Below are 21,496 nucleotides of genomic sequence, written 5' to 3'. Positions count from 1 at the left end.
AAAACCAACACAAATCTCAAAAGTTGTAGCCACTTTTTAATAACCTAATACCAAAAGTTAATGGGTTAGTTCTAGAACTTTCTTTTTTCAAAGAAATTTGAAGTTTAAATATGATATTAAACTAATAAATCATAAATCATTAGAGCCATTAGGTCTCTATTCTCCTCCCTTCCCATTTTCCCACCAAGTTTCCCTCGACCAGTCGTAGTTTTTGGGGTATTTAATGTGTGAAATGGGTAAATATGCACTTGAATAAAACTTTGGCTTACAGGCTTCCAAGCCACCTGTGTGGGCAATTCTTTTTTCGGCTCCTCGTCGGATCATCTGTCTCAATCCACCCACCGGTTGGGGTTGATGAAGATTTTAGAGACGGTGCCGCGCAGCGACTGGATTCCCTGGCTGGAGGGCACCGGCTTGGGTCTCTGGGCCACGTTGTTCATCCACCGCTGGAAGGCCTGCTCCGCCTCCTCCTGACGGATACGCTGCTCCTGCTGCTTCCGCCGCTCGGCGTTCCGCAGCTCCAGGCGGCGCTGCTCGGCCAGCCTGATCTTCTGCAGCTCCCACTCCTGGATTTGGTGCTTCACGGAGGCTTCTTCTTTTCCGGGAGACACCCGCGTGGACTGCGAGACCCTTGAGTGGCCATCGATCGCCTGCCGCGCCTTCTGCTGGCACCATTGCTCGTACTTCTCCTTGGCCAGCCGTTGCCGCAGCGCCGTCCGCTCCCGCTGCTCCTCACGCGCGACCTGCTCCGCCCGCGCCTTGAGCTGGCAGTTGCGCCGCTTGCCGGACAGCCAGTTCTCAAAGGCCTCGTTGGCGGACCGCTCCACCCGGTGCGGGTCGAGGCGGCGGGTGTAGGTGAGCGGCGGCGACCCACCGTGCGATCCAAGGCGCAGCGAGGGCAGGCTCAGGCTGAGCGGATCCTCGGGCGGGGCCAGCAAGCTCTCGCCCCGGGACATGGCCTCCTCCCAGCTGCACATCGAGGTCGTCGAGTCCTTGGAGGAGGACGACCTGCTGCTGCCGCGGCTGCTGCTGCTGCTCGGCGTGCTGCTGCTGCTCGGACTGCTGCTGGGGTTGTCCAGGTCCAGGCAGAGCGTCTCCGACACACTCTCCTGATCGGGGCACTCGTGGTGCTTGTGGTGGCAGACCAGAGTGCCGGCGGATCCTCGCGAGCTGCAGCGCAGGGTGGAGGTCTCCGTCTCGTCCAACGAGGGCGTTTCACTGGACGACACGGAGCTGCCCACGTACCGCACCGTGCTTGGGCTCCCCATGGAGCGCAGCAGGCTGTCCTCGTCGTAGGTCCTAATTAAGGTCCTGGATCCCTCGGGCCGCGGGAGCAGGGCATCTGCCCCATCCTCTGCATAACTCTGCTGGGGCTGGATCTTGGACAGTCTGCCGCTGAAAACCTCGCAGTCGATTAGGGTTCCCTCACTGTTCACCCGTCCCAGGAACGCCATTTCCCTCGTCTAAGTTTTCTAGTGGTCCTTCGGTTAGGGCAGTTAAGTTAGCTTATTGGAGGGGCCTACCTTCTTGTGTACCCAAAATAACTTCAACACGTCGTCTCAGGAAGACGATTTATGGAACAGCTTGTCGTTTTGGGAACTAGTCAACCTTGCAGTCTACGGGAAGTGTTTGAGTATGAGTATAGGAACAAACAGTGAACTTACTTGTAACTTTGACACAATTTCCAAATAATTTACCGATGAGATTAGTTGAACTTGTTTCGCATGTGTATTTATACGAGTATCGTAAATGTGCATAGGTCGTAACATTCTTAAAATCTGGAAATATTTGTAGAAGAATCACTAGAGTCGTCCTCCAACTCTGCCTGTTCCTCGAGATCCTCCAAACAGAAATGGTTCCCGTAGCGTGGCTCGATCTACATGGTCTCCATGGCTCTCCAATGTCAATGGTCTATTTATATACAGTAGAATCCTGTTATAACGACTCCGCCTATAGTGTCCGTCCGGGTATTGCGACGAAAACTCGATGGCTTGATTGGTCCCCAGACAGAATTATACACTTAAATCCTTCTGCTTAGTGCGTCTTCGGGGTATAACGACGAAAACTCGTCGGTCCCTTGAAAGTCGCTATAAGCGGATTCTACTGTACATATATCGCTGCTTACATTTTTCTGCCAGCGTCTCTCTCTTCACTTGTGGCGATTTCTACTTTATCCCGACACTCTAATACACACTCTTTAGAGATCTTTTCCGTTATTCCCCCTTTGATGTGAACACCTGCATCCTTTCATCTCGCTCATACCAGCGCACGGACTACCGTTGACGACAGAATCGTTTGCCCCAATATGGAGAGTCGAGGAGACAACACATTTACACACGAATATGAATGAGAAGCAGAAGGCAAATTCAAGGCCAGCAGTGGTTACAGTTTGAATTTGTCAACTTATCCCCAACATGGCCATCCTGACCTTCACATGTCCCCGAGTGTTTCAGATCGTAAGTATCGCCTAACATCATTTCTCAATAGTAAATAAAACTCGATGTCTTCATGTTAAAGCAGACTATGTACATGTAACTATATTCCCATTAATCAAAATCTCATAGATAATTTATCTCACGAATTGCAAATCAACTTAGCATTCTCTTTCTGATCCAAACTCAACTATTTCACATTTTCATGAACTCAAAAGGCATATAACATTTCTCAGCCCAAACTATATTATTTAACATTTTCATGAGCTCAGAAGTCATACAATAATTTTCAGTCCTTAACCAGCAAATCAATCTTAAATTTTCACATATAAACAAACATTTGCACTACATTAAGCCATGAGATTCGGATTACCACCAATACAAACATATCATTTGAACCGACCAACGTTTCAACCCAGCAGATCATTTGAACTGGCCTTCACCTATGTAGCTCATCATCTTCCGTAATAACTTATCCTTGCGTTGATTCAGCTTAAGAAATTAGCTAGATGCATCCCAAAAATATAGCTGATAATGATCGGTTTTAGGAAGTGCTTATTGGCGAGATAGCCAAATGTTAGTTCGTAACTATCGCGTACCCAGCTGTCGCGTTTTTGGAAAGCTCCAACTTTTTCATATGGTTTTACCGCCAGCTGCGCTGCATTTCCGTCGATAGCGTAGGTCCAGAATTTTTCCATCCGGCCAATTTATTTTCGATCGAGTCCCCGTGCCGTGCATATGCACCAAGTTTTGTGCTCCAAAAAAAAGTCGTGCAAGTTAAGTGGATTGGCGATCGTACAAAAATTTTTGGTGGGAAAATTTAACCCCAACGCTCGTTTTCAGCATGGCTGCTGTCTAGCAAGAGAGAGTTACATTTTGTCTGAATTTTCCGCAAGTTTTGGTCTGGGGAAGCAGCGGATTTTTTACACGAGCGACCAGTTATTTTGGGGGTTCAGTCGTCAGGTTAGTTAATAACACATTTTTACTCCCTTGCAGAGCAAAGGGTATTATAATTTAAGTCAGAAGTTTGCAACGCAGTGAAGGAGACACTTCAGACCCCATAAAGTATATATGTATATTCACGATCAGCTTTACGAATCAGCATCTAAATCGATACACGTCTGTTCGTCTGTCTGTTTTTATGTAAACTAGTCTCTCAGTTTTGAAGCTATCTTGCTGAAACCTTCCCAAAAGGTGTAGTAATTGCACGCATAACTTATATACTAAGTCGGAACATATAGCCTTAATATTCCATGTTGTTTAGCCTCTATGTATTTGCTTCGACATATTTGATTACTGCAAGGGTATAAAAGTTTTGGCTTGCCGAAGCTAGCTTCCTTTCTTGTTTAATTTGGTACTGACCGCGCTCATTGATCTTCCAAATGTGCCCGCCCGCAGATTTTAGGCCAATGTCCACAGGGAACACCCCAGAAATTTAGATATGCGTGCCTTACCTCAAGCCGCACCTACGCACGCGCACCCACCCAGGCAGAAATTTCTTGTTTAAATTTCTTGTCATGTATATTTATATGAATCAAAATAATAATAAAAACGAATAAATTCTGTTTTTCCTAAAAATTTTAACGTAACTCTAAACCGTTTGCTTGTATGTGTGTATTTTTAAAAGCTCTCGTCTGAAATATCAAATACCTTGTGAAAATTTTATAAGTCTACATTTGTAAGATTAATTGATGGAGTTTATTATCTGAGAACGATTTGAAAGATAGCTGAAGCTGAAGCTGAAAAGAAATCGAAAATCTGAATGTATCACGCGATATTATTTACCCATACTCTTTTATAAAGCTTTATTATTTACCCTTGCAGACCAAGGGGTATTATAATATCAGTCAGAAGTTTGCAAGGCAGTGAAGGAGACACCTCAGACCCTCTAAAGTATATATATTCTTGATCAGCATCACGATCAGAATCAAAATAAGTCTGTCCGTCTGTCGGTCTGTCTGTTTCTAGTCTTCCAGTTTTACTATTATCTTGCTGAAACTTTCCCAAAAGTTGTGTAGTTATTGCACGCAGTATATATGTATGTAAGTCGGAACGGCCCAGATCGGGCGACTATATCGGGTTGCTCCCATATGAGAGTTTGAAATAAAATTTTTACTCCGTTGTTTTTAATCATATCGACTAGATTTTGTCCAAGTGGTGTTTTTAACTACTATCGATTTTCGAACTACATTTTATCACAATCGGATAACTCTATCATATAGCTGCCATAGGAAAGATCGAAAAATATATATTTAAATAATTGAAAAAAATAATGATGTTGTTTTTTATCCCAAGGACAGGGTTTTTGGAAAATCGTGTTTTTTTACTACCCTTCAATCGAGAAAAAAATTTCATAAAAATCAGACAACTATATTAAATAGCTGCATAGGAATGATAAAAAATCTATATAGAATAAACCTACATAAAATTATAACATCGTTGTTTTATATCAGACAATATAGAGTTTTCTAATGTTTCTTAAATTTTGAATTAGATTTCATAAAAATCGGAGGACTATATCATAAAGCTGTCATGTAAACAATGGTGAAAAATGTAACTAGAAACTGCATACAAAAATCGGCATAAATCGATGCTGTTTTGCCTTTATGTATTTTGTTCGACATATTTAATTAATTATTCTTATTTAATTTATTATTCTTACTTTATTTTATAATTATTACAACGCTTATTTGCATTATTTATTAACATGTTGACTCTGCTTATAGTGTACGTCCAGTTATTGCCTGGGTAATCCCACTTCTGATGTTGAACAATCACTGAAGTCGTCCTCCAACTCTGGCTGTTCGTCGAGCTACTCCAAACAGAAATGATTGCCGTAGCGTGGCATAATCTACATGATCTGCTGACGTTTTTCTCCCAGCGTCCTTTTCTTCGCTTGTGTCGTTTTTGACCTTATCCCGACACTCTAATACACACAATTTTGAGAGCGTTTCCGTTATATCCTTTTTGATGTAAACACCTGCATCCTTTCATCTCGCTCATACCCCGATATGGAGAGTCGAGGAGACAACACATTTACACACAAAAATGAATGAGGAGCGGAAGGCAAATTCAAGGCCAGCAGTCGTTACAATTTGATTAATTAATTATTAATTATGCATAAATTATGAAAACAAAGCATTCGATCTGCCGAACGTAAAATTTTAAATTGAATAAGTCCAGGTGTGCAGTTGTGCTTAGCCTAAATTATTTTTTACAAAACCTCATTCCGTTCGTTACCATTTTATTAAATGGACATGTCCTTCAAGCTTGCAAATCACTTTCAATCCAGCAACAATATTTAACTTAAGCGATGTAGTGTAATGATTGGCCCACAAATTTCGGCACCGCACGTTTGCACTGCATAGCATTTTTGATTTCATTTTCTATTAATATACAATTTAGCTATTTCTTGCTATTATAATTTTAGGTCTGTGCCACGCCCCCGCATGCCCCACTCTCCCGGTGATCGGGCTCCGCACAAGTTGATTGCCGTTGCCAATGCAGCTGAAGTTGCGCGGACGGTTGTTGCTCTTACATTCTAATCGAAATTTTTATTGTTTGCAGTCACGAAAGTGTGCGACTCTGGAGCGGTGGCGGCAACTCGGCGTCGTCTGCGGTGGTGCAGCGGTTCGGGCTCTCCAAGTGGAGGGGAGTGGTGCAGCGGTGGAGCGGCGCGGCGGCGGCGGCTAATGTCAGTTATTTGACAGCGCCGACAGGCGTGTAGGACGATGGCGGGGCGGACTTGCATGCGGCCGTAAAGCCGTATTGCCACAGCCCCACATGTCTCGCCACATTGGCAGTTGAGTTCAGTGGCGCACTTGAGGGTTCTTGGGGGCTTCAGCCTCCGAAATTGTTTGTATTGTGATCAATCCTCTTCCTTAAACAAGACCATATAATTAACTGAACATAAGAGTAAGCTAGATTAGACCTAAATACACTTTAACTTAAAACTAAAATCTATTAAACGATACATTTTATAAAAAACTAACCTATGTTTATTTATTTATTTTATTTATTCACTTTAAAATTTATAGAGTTGAAAGAGTTAGTAAGCTTTAAAAAACCTTTTTTAGCCTTGCTTTTCCGCTAGTTAAAAAGAGATTAATCCACTTCCTTAAGGTTTTGAAGTATGAAAAGATTCATCATTAATTTTGTAACCTTAATACTTACTTCAATTGGTCAGGGAAAGCAAATATAACGGACAGTATAATAAATGGCCGCGACACTTTAGGACAATTCAATACCGTTGACTATCTATAAATGAATCAGTTAAAACAATATCCCAAATTATAAAGGTATATGATACATATACACAACGAAGTTATGAAGACTTATCATTCCTATTCAAGCTACGCTTACATAATTCAGGTTTCAGGTTTTTTCAGCAGTCTTATTTGATTAATGCTTGTTGTGTATAAATTGTAATCTTTTTGTTATATTTCCAATTCATGGATTAAATTAATATTGGTAAATACCATTTTAAACTTATTTATTTTTTTGCAAGACAAAGAGCTTTTTGTGTGTCGTTATACTACATACATATGTATGATTATAGGTTAATAGGCCTAATTTCTATAAGTTCATTAAAAAGCCCCCACAAAGTGTTTCCATCCCTGCCTCTGGTGAAGACCAACGTTTTCTAGTCGCGTTGTTTAAAAGCTAAGCCAAAAATATGCCACTTAGACGAGCGGCATAAAAATTTCGGTGCACTGCCTCCACTCCCCCTTCCTCCTTAACCACATCCCAAACAAAAAGCGGAAAAATGGAAAAACGGTATCACAGAACCAGAAGCAACAGAAGTTGGCAATGTAACTGCACTGCTTCATAATTTACAAACAAGTCTCACGACTGCGGCGACGTTTGCAACAAGATTTGCCTTTATCGACAGCAGACACAGACGGCAGTTGTAACCGCAAGTCCTCGAAACACGAAATTCCATTAGCGTTGAATGTATTTTACGAAACTTTCATTGATAGAAATCGAAATTATTCCCCGCAGGTAAACGCATAATTCTCCATTTAGTCTTTTCGATGCAATGGAATGCATAATAATACGGATGCATATCCAGCTTATAAGTTAATTCTCTGATTATCATATTTGAGTATAGTTACTATTACCAGTTTTTTTAACAAACGCATTATAACGCTTTAAAGGTAAAAGTTGAAGGTTTCTAAACGCCAGTAAAACGGTCGGAGAGATACGTACACGTATAGTTTAGGATTAGGTTTTTTTTATTAAATTGGCTTAATATCTGTAAACAAATTTTTACAAAGCAAATACTTATTGTTCAAGTAGCGCCTTTCTGCTTCATAAGAACACTTGACTCTCTGGTTAAATGTTATAATATCTAACATACATATCATTATAGTTCATAGAATAAAGTAATTGTTGGCTAAAAAATTTATCAGAGGTACACTGGCAGAGTTTGAAGAATAAGTTCAAAACAAATCAATGTCACTCATCCTACACCAATTGAAACCTAATGTGTATTAACTAGCTAAATCTTCTTTTCAACAAGGCGGATATTCCCATAAATATGTGAACTTTAAAATAAATTAATCGGCGCCGGGATGTTATCCATTTACCAGACTCTCGACTCCCGCCTCTCAACCAACTTTTGGCCGAAGAGCTTTCACTTTCAGACGAGTCGCGCAATTAACAGCAAAACCCCATTAATATCCCCGAGTCGAGACAAGAAGTCAGTCAGTGAGGCAGTGAAGTGGGCCCGAAAGTCGGCTAGAATATGACTTATTTAAGTCAGAGCCGCGTGTTAATAACTTTGCAGGCCCTGCCGTGCATGCAAACTTGGCTCATGCGAGTGTCCTTCATGTGATTCTGCTTCCTCGCCGGCTTTCTGCGTGTGGCAGGCGGATTAAAGTGACAGACAGGGCTACGCAGGCAAAATAACAAAAGGTGGTTAAGTCCTTGTAAGTGTTTAAGTCGACAAGGGGTCGGCAAGTCGGGCAAGGACGAGGCTCGATGCGTGTTTATAGCGCTGTGAAATGAACATTTTGCAAGGTGATTTAACAGTTATTAGATTTTTCAACCCAAGTGGCTGGCAGGCCATTCCGCTCCCACCTTCTGCCTAGGATTTCCTCGGGGAATTCTCGCATTGCCTGCCTTTTTATATTGCTGAAAAGTTTTTATTTGATTGCGACAAATATTCGCATCTCATGTCCGTCCCAGCGAGTACAGAGCCAAGCAAACCTTCCAAGGCATTTGCAAAACAATTGCTGGGCCAAAAGTTTCTGTTTGCAACTTTTAAACTATGCCTGATTAAATAAGGGACTCAAAAGAAGTTGGGCCTAGCTGCGGAGGGGAGACTGTCCATATTGCATAAGTAAATATGCAAAATTGTTATCTAACGGGGTTTTTCATCTCTTAAATTACTGGAGAGCTAACATCTCTAAAACTTTACCAACCAAAAGCTACATGTCAGTAACTTGCTAAACTTTTTGAATTTGTATATCGTGCAGAGTATATTTTAGTCATAGACATACCTTTCCGTCTTATATGCCTTCCAGGAATTCATCAACTCTCCATAACGAGTTTATGACTCTTGTTTTTATTAGTCTAGGGATTTTCAATCTGAAATACAAACCACTAGCAATATTTATAAATCTAATAAATAATACAAATAAATTTTATAAAAAAAAAATATACACAATTAATAAGATAACTATAAGAAGACTTTATTGCCAAGATTAAGTCTACAAATATATTTGTATTTAAAGTCACAAATTTCGGCTATAATATTTGTATACCCTTGCAGAGCAAAAGGGTATTATAATTTCAGTCAGAAGCCTGATCTGAATTGAAATCCGTCTGTCCGTCTGTCCGTTTCTCTTTAAACTAGTCTCTCAGTTTTTAAGCTATCTTGCTGAAACTTCCCAAAAGTTGTGTAGTTATTGCACGCAGTGTATAAGTCGGAACGGGCCGGATCGGGCGACTATATCGGATAGCTCCCATACAAGAGAATGAAATAAAAAATTCTCACACCGTTGTTTTAGATCAGATCGACTTTGTTTCTTTCAGATGGCATTTTCTAACTACTATTGAACTTCGGATTAAATTTTATCAAAATCGAAAAACTCTAACATAAAGCTGCCATAGAAAAGATAAAAAAATATATGGGTGATTCCATATCAGATTTACAGTCGATATCTGGAAATTCTATGAGATATTTTTTTCATGCTCTTTATCGAAAATAAATCGACACGTATTTTTTTATATGGCTCAGAAAATTTTTTTGACAAAGTTATGATTTTTTGAAGTTTTAATGAACTGCCCTTTTTTTGATGACAGTCGCGTTTTCCAGCCCCAATAACTCGAAAACCGTACGTCGCAGAAAAAAAATGAATAGGAAGTAAAAATTTCATCCTTCCTTCTTCTTTGCAAAACTTTCGTGAAAAATTTTTTTAAACAATTTTTCACCACAAAAAGTTCAATTGTTTATAACAAATTCATTTTTCTCCAACTTGGACATTTTTGATTTTTTTTTTTTTCACAATAAATCCTTCAATTTCTTCTGATGAACATACTAAAATTTCAGAATGGTATCAAAATTAGTTTTTGAGTTATAGAATTTTAAAGATTATCATGCACGGTCCGCGCGCTCGGTCTCAGGGCGTGCGCCGACCAACGACTCTAACGAGCGTCAATTCGCTTCGCGCGCGCATAGTAAGGGTCAATAAAATGAATTTTTAATGCTATTTAATTCTATAACTCAAAAACTAATTTTGATACCATTCTGAAATTTTAGTATGTTCATCAGAAGAAATTGAAGGATTTATTGTGAAAAAAAAAAAATCAAAAATGTCCAAGTTGGAGAAAAATGAATTTGTTATAAACAATTGAACTTTTTGTGGTGAAAAATTGTTTAAAAAAATTTTTCACGAAAGTTTTGCAAAGAAGAAGGAAGGATGAAATTTTTACTTCCTATTCATTTTTTTTCTGCGACGTACGGTTTTCGAGTTATTGGGGCTGGAAAACGCGACTGTCATCAAAAAAAGGGCAGTTCATCAAAACTTCAAAAAATCATAACTTTGTCAAAAAATTTTCTGAGCCATATAAAAAATACGTGTCGATTTATTTTCGATAAAGAGCATGAAAAAAATATCTCACCGAATTTCCCGATATCGACTGTAAATCTGATATGGAATATATATAAATAATGGGAAAAAAATTATATCGTCGTTGATTTTAATCCCATATATGGAGTTTTTTAATAACCCTTGAACCGAGAAACAAATTTCATAAAGATGGGACATCTTTATCATATAGCTGCCATAGGAAAGATCGAAAAATCTATAAAGAAATAAAGGAGATAAAATGATAACAGCGTTGTTTCATATTAAACAATATTATATAAAAATGAATCGAAAAATCGTCGTAGCATTGATGTTGTTTAGCTTTTGTTCGACATATTTGATGACTGCAAGGGTATATAATCTTCGGCGAGCCGAAGCTAGCTTCCTTTCTTTTTTAAGATCTTCCGAATTTTGTATTAAATTTCATATTTCTATATTTAGGACCATTGCTTAAAGCCCATAAGCTTCATTGTTGGTATATTAAATATACTTTCTGCTACATACATATGTTCCACAGCTTGGGCAATCGGTTCGGTTCGCTCCAGTAACTCTCATGGACGGAATTTCACACCAACAAGGACTTATAGTGCAAGCAAATTCTTGATTGAATTAAAACAAGCCACTTGGCCATTCATTTGAACTTTTTTGCCGGCTTTTAATAAATTTAGCTCGGTTTCCGAGAGTTGGACTGAGGAGATCGGCCCTAAAGTAAGCCGCACAACTTTGTGGAGCAACTTTGGCACATTTCTTAATTAGCTTTATGAGTTTGCTGCGAGGCACCTGTCGAAATTCCCATGCGTGCGGTCAGTCAGGTGGCCGGCCTGTTGCAAAAACTTTTTCTGCCTGAGAAAACATTATGCAGAAAATATTTAAAACTTTGTGTGTGATGCTATTGTTGAATTAAACCAAATGTTGTGACGAGGAGCGGCATGTGGGGAGTGTCACCCGGTGGAGTGGGGTCCTATCAATGGCACTGGCAACAATGGCCAATTTGTAGGAAGGTTCTTGAGGCGCATAAATTATACCTTGCCCCTAATTGGACCAGTCCTTGCATGGAAATGACGACGACGTCAAACGACGCTGGCGGAGGCGACACTTGAAATCAAAATTCACGAAGAGGGGGAAATCGCTGGAAAATGTCCGCAGCCTGTCGACATTGGGCGTAAAGCGAAAGGCAGCTAGGCGTAACATGCGATAAAATTGAGTTGGAAACGTGTCTCAAATCTAAAATTAACAAACTGCCCGAGTCAGTCGGCGAGTCGCAGAGTCATCGGGTCGCAGTTGAGCGGATCCTTCCCCTCCTTCCCGGCTAAATGTCCTGCGACGCAGCCCAGCTTGCATGTAAATGAGTTTTTAATGATGTCCACGTTGCCAGCTACATTCAAATCCACCACGACCCCCTTCCCTCTGCTCCTTTCCCGCGCAGTGCGTCTTATTCGAGTGTCATAGTTTGCCTAATTGCTGACATAATTCTTCCTGTTTTTGCTGCTGCCCTTTAATAGTTTTTCCACCGTTCTCTGGCTATTGGTTTCGTGTAAATGTGGGCCTGATTAGCACTTGTCGTGAATTTCAATTTGTTCTTAATTAATTGTTGATTTAAAATTCTTTCCGTGCCAATGGAACGAGCCAACTAAGTCCTTTTTCAGCACAAAAGTTCTTGTTAAAGTTTCTACTTTTAATTGGCTAAATCATTCCTTGAGTTTAGCACTTCCAGTGGGAAATCGCTTATGCGGAATGGTTTTTAAAAGTTACGTTAACCAGTTCTAAAATTTGTAAATTGTTTAAAACTGAGCTTGCATTGTGTTAATTTAATTCTTTTTCTACCCAATTCGGATGTTGATGCACTATGTCAGTACAAATCAGTGGAACTTAAAACACCGTACAGTGCTCGAGGGAAGTTTCTTCTGGGAACTGAAATAATATTTATTTATTTTTAATTAAGACTAAATGAATGCGTTTGAGATAGGCCACGGGAGGGGGCTTAGTGCACCACAGATCCGGATATACTGCGGGAATCTTATGAGGGCATCACGAGAGGACTTATAGGTGTTTTAACCGTGAATCGAGATGTTCGGCATATTCTCTGGCAAAAGACAAAAGCGTGGGAATGCTTTGATGGGGTGTAGTTCGTAAGGTGAACTGGCGATCGATCGAACTAGAACGAGAAGCCACGGGAGCATTAAACTTATTGAACCCGAGGGCTCCGTTGGCCTCCTTCCGACTCTTGCTCTCCGCTGCTAAAGTAAGTGGCTATGATAGCGTAGCCTCTTTGGAGACCTCCTCGAATTAGTGCTGCTACGGGTCTCCAGCTTGTCCGGGCCACCCATCTCCTCGACCTTCATGCACAAATCCTCCTTACCGCCGAGATTCTCGACCAGAGCGAGTCCCGTCTGTCCTTTCTTGATGGTATGTGGATTCTTCGTGTCCAGTAGCTCGATGAACGGCTTCAGGATCTTGACCTATTGATAAGATTCAGGACCTGGACGGCGGTGCCCGGCATGATAGTGTTGGTCACCGCCTGGCAGCAGCCTCCTGGACATTGGGGTGGCCCTTCTCAAGCACAATGCGCAGCGGCAGGAAGACGCCGGCCTGGATGACCGCCTGGACCTGCATCTGGTTTCCCGGCGTGATTTGCTGACCGCCCAGGCAGACTCCTTCACGATGTCGCCCATGTTGTGTCGCAGCAGAAGGCCTGAACTGGCTTGAACTGGAGCAGCGCCACGAGGTGCGGAACGGCATTGTACTCGATGAGGCAGTGCGTCTGGTCGGAGGAGCCGAATGCAGTGTTGCCCAGTGTCCAAGCCGCCTCAAACTGCAGCTCGGAGAGGGTGGAGTCCTGCAGGAAATGAATGCAGATGGGCACTAGGCCGTGACCGATCATCAGATCGATGGGGGGTCGCGCTCCCTGCTGAGCATCTTTCTTGGGGACGGCGTGCCCAGCAACTGGCGCTCCTGGTGTTCCCTCCTCGTGGCAGCCACTACCTCGTCAACGGAAATATGCACGGGCGACTGGACGTTGAGCTCCTTGAGTGAACTTTTCATTTGGTTGTGCCCAGTATCTACATATGTACGTTGAGTTCTTGGATGTTGCTACTTCGATGATAAGGTTTGAACCTGTGAACGTGTCTCGTCGTTTATTTTTTGGGTTGTTAAATTTCAGACGAATTATGTATATCAATCTTTAGAAAAACGAACTCGGGGATCTGTTTAGCGTGAAACTTAAATCGAATCGAAATTGATGTCAATGACAGTCTAATTAAAAAAAAATAAATAAATAAATAAATTTAAACAATATTAAATTAGAATTTTTATAACCTTGCAGAGCGAAGGGTATTATAATTTCAGTGAAGGAGACACCCAACTCGGTCGTGGGATAAAAACAATAAGGCTATAATTTTCCTACATTAATTATATACATATTTTTTGATCCTTACTAGAGTTATCCGATTTAGATAAGATTTAATTCGAAACTCAATAGTAGTTAAAAAACACCTTCTGAAAGAAATCAAGTCAATATGATAAAAAAAAACAGAGTAAGAATTTTTTTCTTTCCCTCGTATGGGACCTATTCAACTTATATACTCAACTACACATCTTTTGCGAAAGTTTCAGCAAGATAGCTTTAAAACTGAGAGACTTATACTTAGAAACAGATTTTGTATTTGGTTCGAAATATTTGGTGACTGCAAGGGTATATAAGCTTCCGTTAATTCTATATAGAATTTTTGACATTTCCTATTGTAGCTTTATGATATAACTAGCAAACCCGGCGAACTTTGTTCTGCCTTTTTTTGGAAAAAAATTACAAAAATAATCAAAAACCTACATTAATATTTAATTTTTATTTCTGTATTTTGGTACATAGGCGTCGATCAAGTTGTTCTTCCATGTTTCATTGCTTAATGATACATCTGCTGAAGATTTCTCGAAGCAATTGCTGACTATCGGCAATGGTCAAGTACCTGTCGATGAATCGAGCGGATTAATATCATTTCGAAATAATTTTTGTAATTTTGTCTCATCAAAAAAGGAACTTATCAACAATGTATTTGCAAACATTATTTCTAACTACAAAAATAAGGAATGGTTGAGTGAGAGAGCCATTTTAGCGGCTAAGAATAAAGATGTTGATGACCTGAACTACATAATTCAAAATAAGATCATTGGAACAATGCATTCATTCAAATCTATTGACTGAGTCACAAATGAAGATGAAGCCACCAACTATCCAATTAAATTTTTAAACTCTTTGGACGTGCCTGGCTTACCACTGCATAATTTACATCTAAAGGTTGGATCCGTAGTAAACATACTTCGAAACATAAACCAACCAAAATTGTGCAACGCGTCATATGATCGATGAGTTTCAGATATTTGTTGCAGTTGCCCAGTATCGCGACGTTTAAGCACAATATCGCGGTTTCCAAATTGTTCACCAACAATCAGGATGGCGACTTCGTCTATTGTTGGAGCATTAAATGTCCTTTCGTGTGTTCCAGATGGTCGTTTATCTGCTTTTATGACAACTTTATAGTCATCATTTGGCATGCGCTCTAAAGCACTCTTAAACAACCTGACCATCGCATGATGTTCATGAAGCAGACACTGCATGTCTTGAAGAATTGCTCGCTTCATCCCTTCATTGATCGCTAGACGTCGATCAAGTTGTTCTTCCATGTTGCCCATGAAATATATTTGTAAAAATTTTTTTGTGTATCTTCGAAAGGTAGTAATGATCCAATTCGATGGTGAATCTGCCCTTGTATCTAAGATAAAGTAAGTTATTCTTTAACTATATTCTATGTAATACAAACAAAAAAAAACCTTAAATGTCGGATTAAATCCTCGTTCTTCGATAATATCTGCCCCAAATGACGTCATTTGGAAACAACCATTGTATTTTCGGGTATTTGCAAGAAAGTGGCGTGATTCTTGTGTTTCACCACAAAGCAACGAATACAATGGCTCAGGTGGCGGAGTCAACAATGGCAATTTAACTTTACCATTAAAGCAGCATAATCCAGGCGTTTCTCCGGAAAACTTCAGTGCACCGCAATACTCGCAAACAACGTCCATTTGCCCAATGCAAACGCTAGGATGCAAGCTGTAATCAGTGATGCAATCGTATTGAAACGCTGCTCGATTCAAATCAGCACTTGATAAATTTCTTCTGCGTCGCAAATGATCTATTTCTTGACCTCTGTTGTAAGCTCGACGATTCTGCATTGTCAACCGAGCCGTATTACGGATTGCCTCTCTTTGCTCTGCTGATTGAGAAGCACGAAGTCGACCTATTCTAACGCGGTTCTGTTCACGTTCAATGTTTTGTTCTTCTTCAGACCTTCCATTTGCAGTATTTTGTAGTCTTCTTGCATTACGGCTTTGTCGGGAAAGATTCGATCGTCTTGGTCGCGGCATTATTAATTAAACTTCCCTTCACTTCAATTCACAAAAAGCACGAAAAACTTCACTTCACTTCAATTCACCAAAATCACAAATAATTTCTACTCACTTTAAAAAAATTGAGTTAAAATGCTATGGTAGTGTGTGCTTGTCAGTTTGATGAGGTAATAACTCAGTTTATATGCGATTTTTGGTATGTCGAACGGAATAAAAAGTACCCTAACTCCTATTCCGGGCTCTAAGCTACCTTCCTACCAATTTTCAGCCAAATCTGTTCACCCGTTCTTAAGTTATAAGTGGTGGAACTAACACAACTTGCTTTTATATATATAGATTGTCCGGTTTTTATGAAGCTTTTTCTCGATTCAAGGGAATTTAAAAGAATTTATGTTTTTAAAATCATGGTCATGGGATATAAACCAACGACGCTATAACTATTTTCATTGCTTATATATACATTTTTCGATCTTTCCTAAGGCAGCTATAGATCGACTTATCCGATTCGAAATTCGACAGTGATTGAAAAACACCATCAGGAAGAAATCAATTCGATGTGATCAAAAACAACGGAGTAATAATTTTTTTTTCAATCTCTCGTATGGGAGCTATCCTATATAGTCGCCCGATCCGTCCCGTTCCGACTTATATACTGCGTGCAATAACTACACAACTTTTGGTAAAGATTCATCAAGATAGCTTTAAAACTGAGAGACTAGTTTACATAGAAACAGACAGGAGGACAGACAGACAGACGGACAGACGTATTTCGATTAAGATCGTGATGCTGATCAAGAATATATATACTTTATGGGGTCTGAGGTGTCTCCTTCACTGCGTTGCAAACTTCTGGCCTAAATTAAATATAATACCTATGTTCTGCAAGGGTATAAAGATCATCATTTAAGTAAGCCAAACCAACTTTTTTCAAATTGTTCTGCAGAAATATTGAGCTAGCATTGAATACCGTGACCACCTTCACCCCCAAACAGTTTTGCATAAGAAAAGCCCAATCTTTCATGGCCCTTCACTAAGGTGGAGCTGAAAAAAGAAGTGCCAGTCAATAGATTACCTTGAGTTTCAGAGGCAGAAATAAGATATATTGCCACGTGTTTAGTGCTAAGAACAATGAAGCCTCCGTTCTCCAACAACTGTGCGAGGTGGACCGCTCGCTGTGCCCATAAATAATGCGATGGAAAAAGGGGGCAGTTCGTCCGACCATTGAGTGTTCGACAAAGGCAGGTGCAAAATAAAGGAGCGCTGGGGAGGTCAGCGGATCCGTCGAAGCCGTGGTTTTATGCTCAGACAATGGACCAGATATTTATCAAACTGATGGTGTGTGATCAATAACGTGGGCGGCAGAAGCGGGTTTGCGCAGCCTCCAAAGGGGAGATTATGAGTGATGTTTAAGGCAGTAAGCAAATAAACAATTGGAACCAAGAACTGAAAGTTAATATTGTTGTGAATGAATCTGCTCCTAAAAGTCCCACGCAAAGGGTAATTCCAAATAATGTTTTTGTACTCTTCTAAGAATCATTTTTAATTGCTAACAAATGTAAAAATTAAATTTGGGGTTTATTTTTTTAATAGTGAACATCGAATGACATATTATATTATTTGTTTTTTATATATTTAATTAGTATTTAATTCTGGGTTATTACATGTTTATTAAACACTTTTTCGTTATTATTATTTCAATATGCTTCAAGTTTATTTATATTTCTTATGGGCTTTCGTGATCTTTCGAAATATTCCTGCGGAGTGCCTCTCTGATGTCCGATAAGGCGTTCGACTGTGCAGAAAATATGCCGCCTATAGGGCTGCCTGTGGTCCCGGAGGCGGTTGCTCAATCTGGCCATTACCCTGCTCAGGTGGCTATCAACCCGAAACGCACACTGCAATAATATCAAAGCGAAAGTGCGTAAACAATGCAAACAACCTGGAAACGACTTGACTCCGAGCTCCATCCTTGACTCCCAAACCAAGTCGCCCTGCAGTTGCAACAAAAGCAGCTCTTGCAACAACAACAACAACAACAACAACAACAATAAGAACACCATCATTGGGATGATGAAAACAAACAGAAGCAGCAACAACAATATTAACAACAAAAGCAGCTCAAGCAACACAAACTAGTTAGTGCAAACAACATTGATGACGAATAACATGCTTCAATACCTTCCAAATTTAATCCTGCCAATGCTCGACATTCGGGACCTGCCCCTTGCCGACCATCCCTGTTTCCCCACTTTCCCATTTCCCCGTCATTTCCCAGTATCTCGGACAAACAAACGAACATGCATGAGTAGGCATCGACCTGGCCAAGTGCACACTGTGACGGAGCCAGCAATTTTGCAATTTCTGCATTTCCATTAAATTTCGCCAAGTAAATCCTTCGATTTATTAAGAAGAATGGTTGGATTAAGAATATTCCTGAAAACTCAAAATATTGTTGTATAAATAAAAGCAACCATTTTTACAACATATATAATTCTTTAAATAAATTACTCATTGTTTTTAAGTGTTGAAACGTTTAAGAGAGTGAATTCAAGGTATATTTTTTAAATTATTCTATTTTGCTATTGTACGTTTAAAAACTATATTGACTACATAGAATTTTTTGAATAAAAATATTTTACATTCCCACTATAAAGCAATGCATCAAGTTTTTGGTATCTGGTGTACAAAAACCACTTCTTTAAACTTAAAACGTCTAGTTGTACGTCTACCTTGTAATTGAAAACCAATTTAAAAATCGTTTGCTTATAAAAGATCGATTGATTCGATTTAAGTAGGTATTATATAATATTATAAAATATAATTTAGACTAATGTGTTCGTTCCACCCAGTTTAATAAAGCATTTTTAAATTTTGAAGTTGCGATTAAAAATATACATTGTTCGGGTGCATATAGAAAGAGGTAAACACTAAATTATACACTTCAAGGTAGCTCGGGTGAGTTGACAGAGGATGTTAACATTTTTTCGCATAACTCCAACCACTGTGCCACTTCATGCATGTGTGTCCGCAGACATGTGTGCGTGTGTGGACTGGAAACCAAACCAGCGTTGACCTCATCAAAAGGATTTCCAGCGTCTTTTTGGTCTTTTTGTTTGCCTGGACCGACCTGGCCTTTGACTTTGCTGCAAGGGGAGCTCCGAGCGAGCCAAGCGCTGGGAAATTGTGCAAATGAACTTTAGGCCTTTGGCTTTGTTTGTTTGTATTTCGGTTGCCCACTCCGATCTGACCGAGACTCTGTTTTCCACTTGATGCTACCTAAAACATGCTTTATTTTATTTTGGAACAATATAATTTTGCAACTTTACAGACGCACCGGATCAGACAGACAGCATTCGGCCAGTCTCGAAAACGTAATGAAAATGGGCAGGACTTCAACGCCATTTCCTCAGCCTCATCGACATCTTCAACCAATGGCTTGCCCAGAAATGTATCTTGTTCGACAACAATTGAAATCTTATTGAGTGTCCTGTCCTCTGCAGTTTTGGCTTCGATTTTTGCTTACCTCTTTTCTTTTGTGTTTTTCTTGCAAATTGTTATTTGCTATCGTATATCGTAAATGCCCCTCTGCAACGCTTTCACTTCTCTCCGTATTGGTTTACAAAATTGGTTAAACTGTGCATTGGCGCAATTGTATAAATTGCTCTTTGAATTGCTTGAAAACAGTGTTGGACCGTTTTATTTAGAGATGAAGAATAAAGCCAGAAAAAACCCGGAATGGTTTGAGAAAGTAATTTTCCGAAAGAGAAACAAGATATTAATTAAGCTTGGAAAACCCCAACTTTAAAAGTCATACCAACTTTGGGTAAGGCTGAATGCCCCACCAAAAATTCTCGTATATGCTAATAGCGAACAGTTCAACCATTTACTATGTAACCATCTTTTTTACGTACTTAATAAGCTCAACTAACACTGTTTCTGCATTTTAAACGATCTTCGCGTAATTTGAATCTCTAATGTTTGGGTCGACAAAGTAATCTGAACGGAGTGAATAGTGGGCGGTCTATTTCTTCGCTGGCTTCATGGGCCCGATCCAGGGAGTGGGGTTCACGTAGAGCTTCGAGACGGTGCCCCGCAGCGAGTCCATTCCCTGGTTGAGGGGCACCGGCCTGGGCTTGGCGTCCACGGTGCTCATCCAGTTCTCCCAGGCGGCTTGGGCGAGTCGCCTCCGCCTCTCCTCGTCCAGAGTCTTGGACAGGAAGTGGCGGCGCTTCTCTTCGCGCTGCGCCCGCTGCTGCTGCTGCTTCTTCAGCCACCAGTCCTCCACCACCTGGCGGATCTCATCCTGGGAGGCTTTGCGGGAGGATCTGCTGGCCGCCGTTAAGCTGGAGCCATTTGCCGACGACGAGGACGCCGTCATCAGGGGGTTCCTGCCCAGCGCGAGCGTGGCCTTCGCGGCGGCGGTCTGCAGGTGGGTCTGCAGCTGGAGACTCGCCGCCTGGCGGGCCTTGTCCTTCAGCCACTGGTCGTAGCAGGCCTGGGCCAAGTGCTTGCGCTCCTCCGCACTCCGCTGCTTGGAGTCCCGCTCCCGCTTCAGCCGCCGCTGCCGCTCCAGCCGCTGCCGCTGCTTGGCCGAGTACCAGTTCTCGTACGCCGCCTCTGGCTGGCTGTCCACCTGGGGGCACCGTACAAAAGTTTATTTAAAGTCGCTTTCCAGTGTGCTTTAGTTTGCATGCTTCTAAGCAATTGTTTCGTATAAAAATGTCAAAAAAATAAAAAAGTTAGGAGCTGAAATCCAGAACGATTTTTTAAGTATTTCAAGCTGATGGTTTCAGTTGCATTACGAAGCTTGCAACTTTCTACAATCTTACAACAATCTAGCAAATTCAAATTCATGCTTATTTTAAACATCAAATGCAAATGCAAATGCAATAATTGAACATTAATCAATCTAAAAGCTCTGGACTGGTAGAATCGTCGAAGTATTATAAACAAGGACTATCCGACCTTAATGAAGATAGTAAACCAAGCCTAATAATTGGATATTTTATCTACATATATCATTCAGGATTCAGGGTTTTGCTTCCAAGATGATGGGTAAGAATTCATTACTATTAGTATTAGGACCGTTTTGGAGCTTTAGCTCCGGGTATATCTACCTTTAAGCCCTCCACGTGTCTGAGGTAGTTGACGGAGCTTTCCTGGGAGCTGAGGCACAGCGAGGGCACCAGGTTGTTCTGGCTCTCCGACGGCTTCAGTCCGTCGTACGTAGGCGACCAGTCAGTCGCCGCCGAGTGGCGTCCTTTGTCCTTGATGGAGTAGGTGCGCGAACTGGTGTTCTGGGGGAGCGAGTCCGGCGAGGAGAGCGAGAGCGGAGAGTCGAGGGATGGGGAGCTCCGACCGACCCGCGTCCTGGAGCTGAAGACCTCGTCTGCGAGGACTATTTCCCCGGATGCGCTCACGTGGCCACAGAATGCCATTTCGAAGCTGGGGTTTCGGGGTGTGTGAGCCTGCTGAACGGCTGGACGGTGAAGACACTTGTGAACAGAATAATTTTTTGGCTTTTCGACTTTTTAACCTGATTGTCAAGGCTCCAACTTGTAACTGAAGGCG

At 41.0% G+C, this 21,496-nt stretch overlaps 2 protein-coding genes and 1 pseudogene across 2 annotated transcripts; all 3 read right to left on the bottom strand.

Moving 5' to 3' along the window:
• Positions 1–205: 205 nt before the first annotated feature.
• Positions 206–1,664, bottom strand: LOC108093387 (coiled-coil domain-containing protein 34). The gene is made up of 2 exons (XM_017193405.2): positions 1,524–1,664; positions 206–1,472 (listed from the first exon to the last, which is right to left on the bottom strand). Exon 2 carries the CDS (start codon positions 1,452–1,454, stop codon positions 330–332), a length of 1,125 nt encoding a protein of 374 aa, XP_017048894.1. The 5' UTR covers positions 1,455–1,472; positions 1,524–1,664; the 3' UTR covers positions 206–329.
• Positions 1,665–12,710: 11,046 nt separating this feature from the next.
• Positions 12,711–13,567, bottom strand: LOC108093378 (annotated as a pseudogene).
• Positions 13,568–19,786: 6,219 nt separating this feature from the next.
• LOC108093389 lies at positions 19,787–21,496 on the bottom strand. The gene is made up of 2 exons (XM_017193408.1): positions 21,043–21,496; positions 19,787–20,558 (listed from the first exon to the last, which is right to left on the bottom strand). Exons 1-2 carry the CDS (start codon positions 21,361–21,363, stop codon positions 19,947–19,949), a joined length of 933 nt encoding a protein of 310 aa, XP_017048897.1. The 5' UTR covers positions 21,364–21,496; the 3' UTR covers positions 19,787–19,946.

This window comes from Drosophila ficusphila, unplaced genomic scaffold (genome assembly GCF_018152265.1).
Source record: "Drosophila ficusphila isolate 14025-0441.05 unplaced genomic scaffold, ASM1815226v1 contig_636, whole genome shotgun sequence".
Classification (NCBI taxonomy): Eukaryota; Metazoa; Arthropoda; class Insecta; order Diptera; family Drosophilidae; genus Drosophila; species Drosophila ficusphila.
Note: the sequence above shows the minus strand (reverse complement) of the source record. Positions and strands in the feature narration are given on the sequence as shown.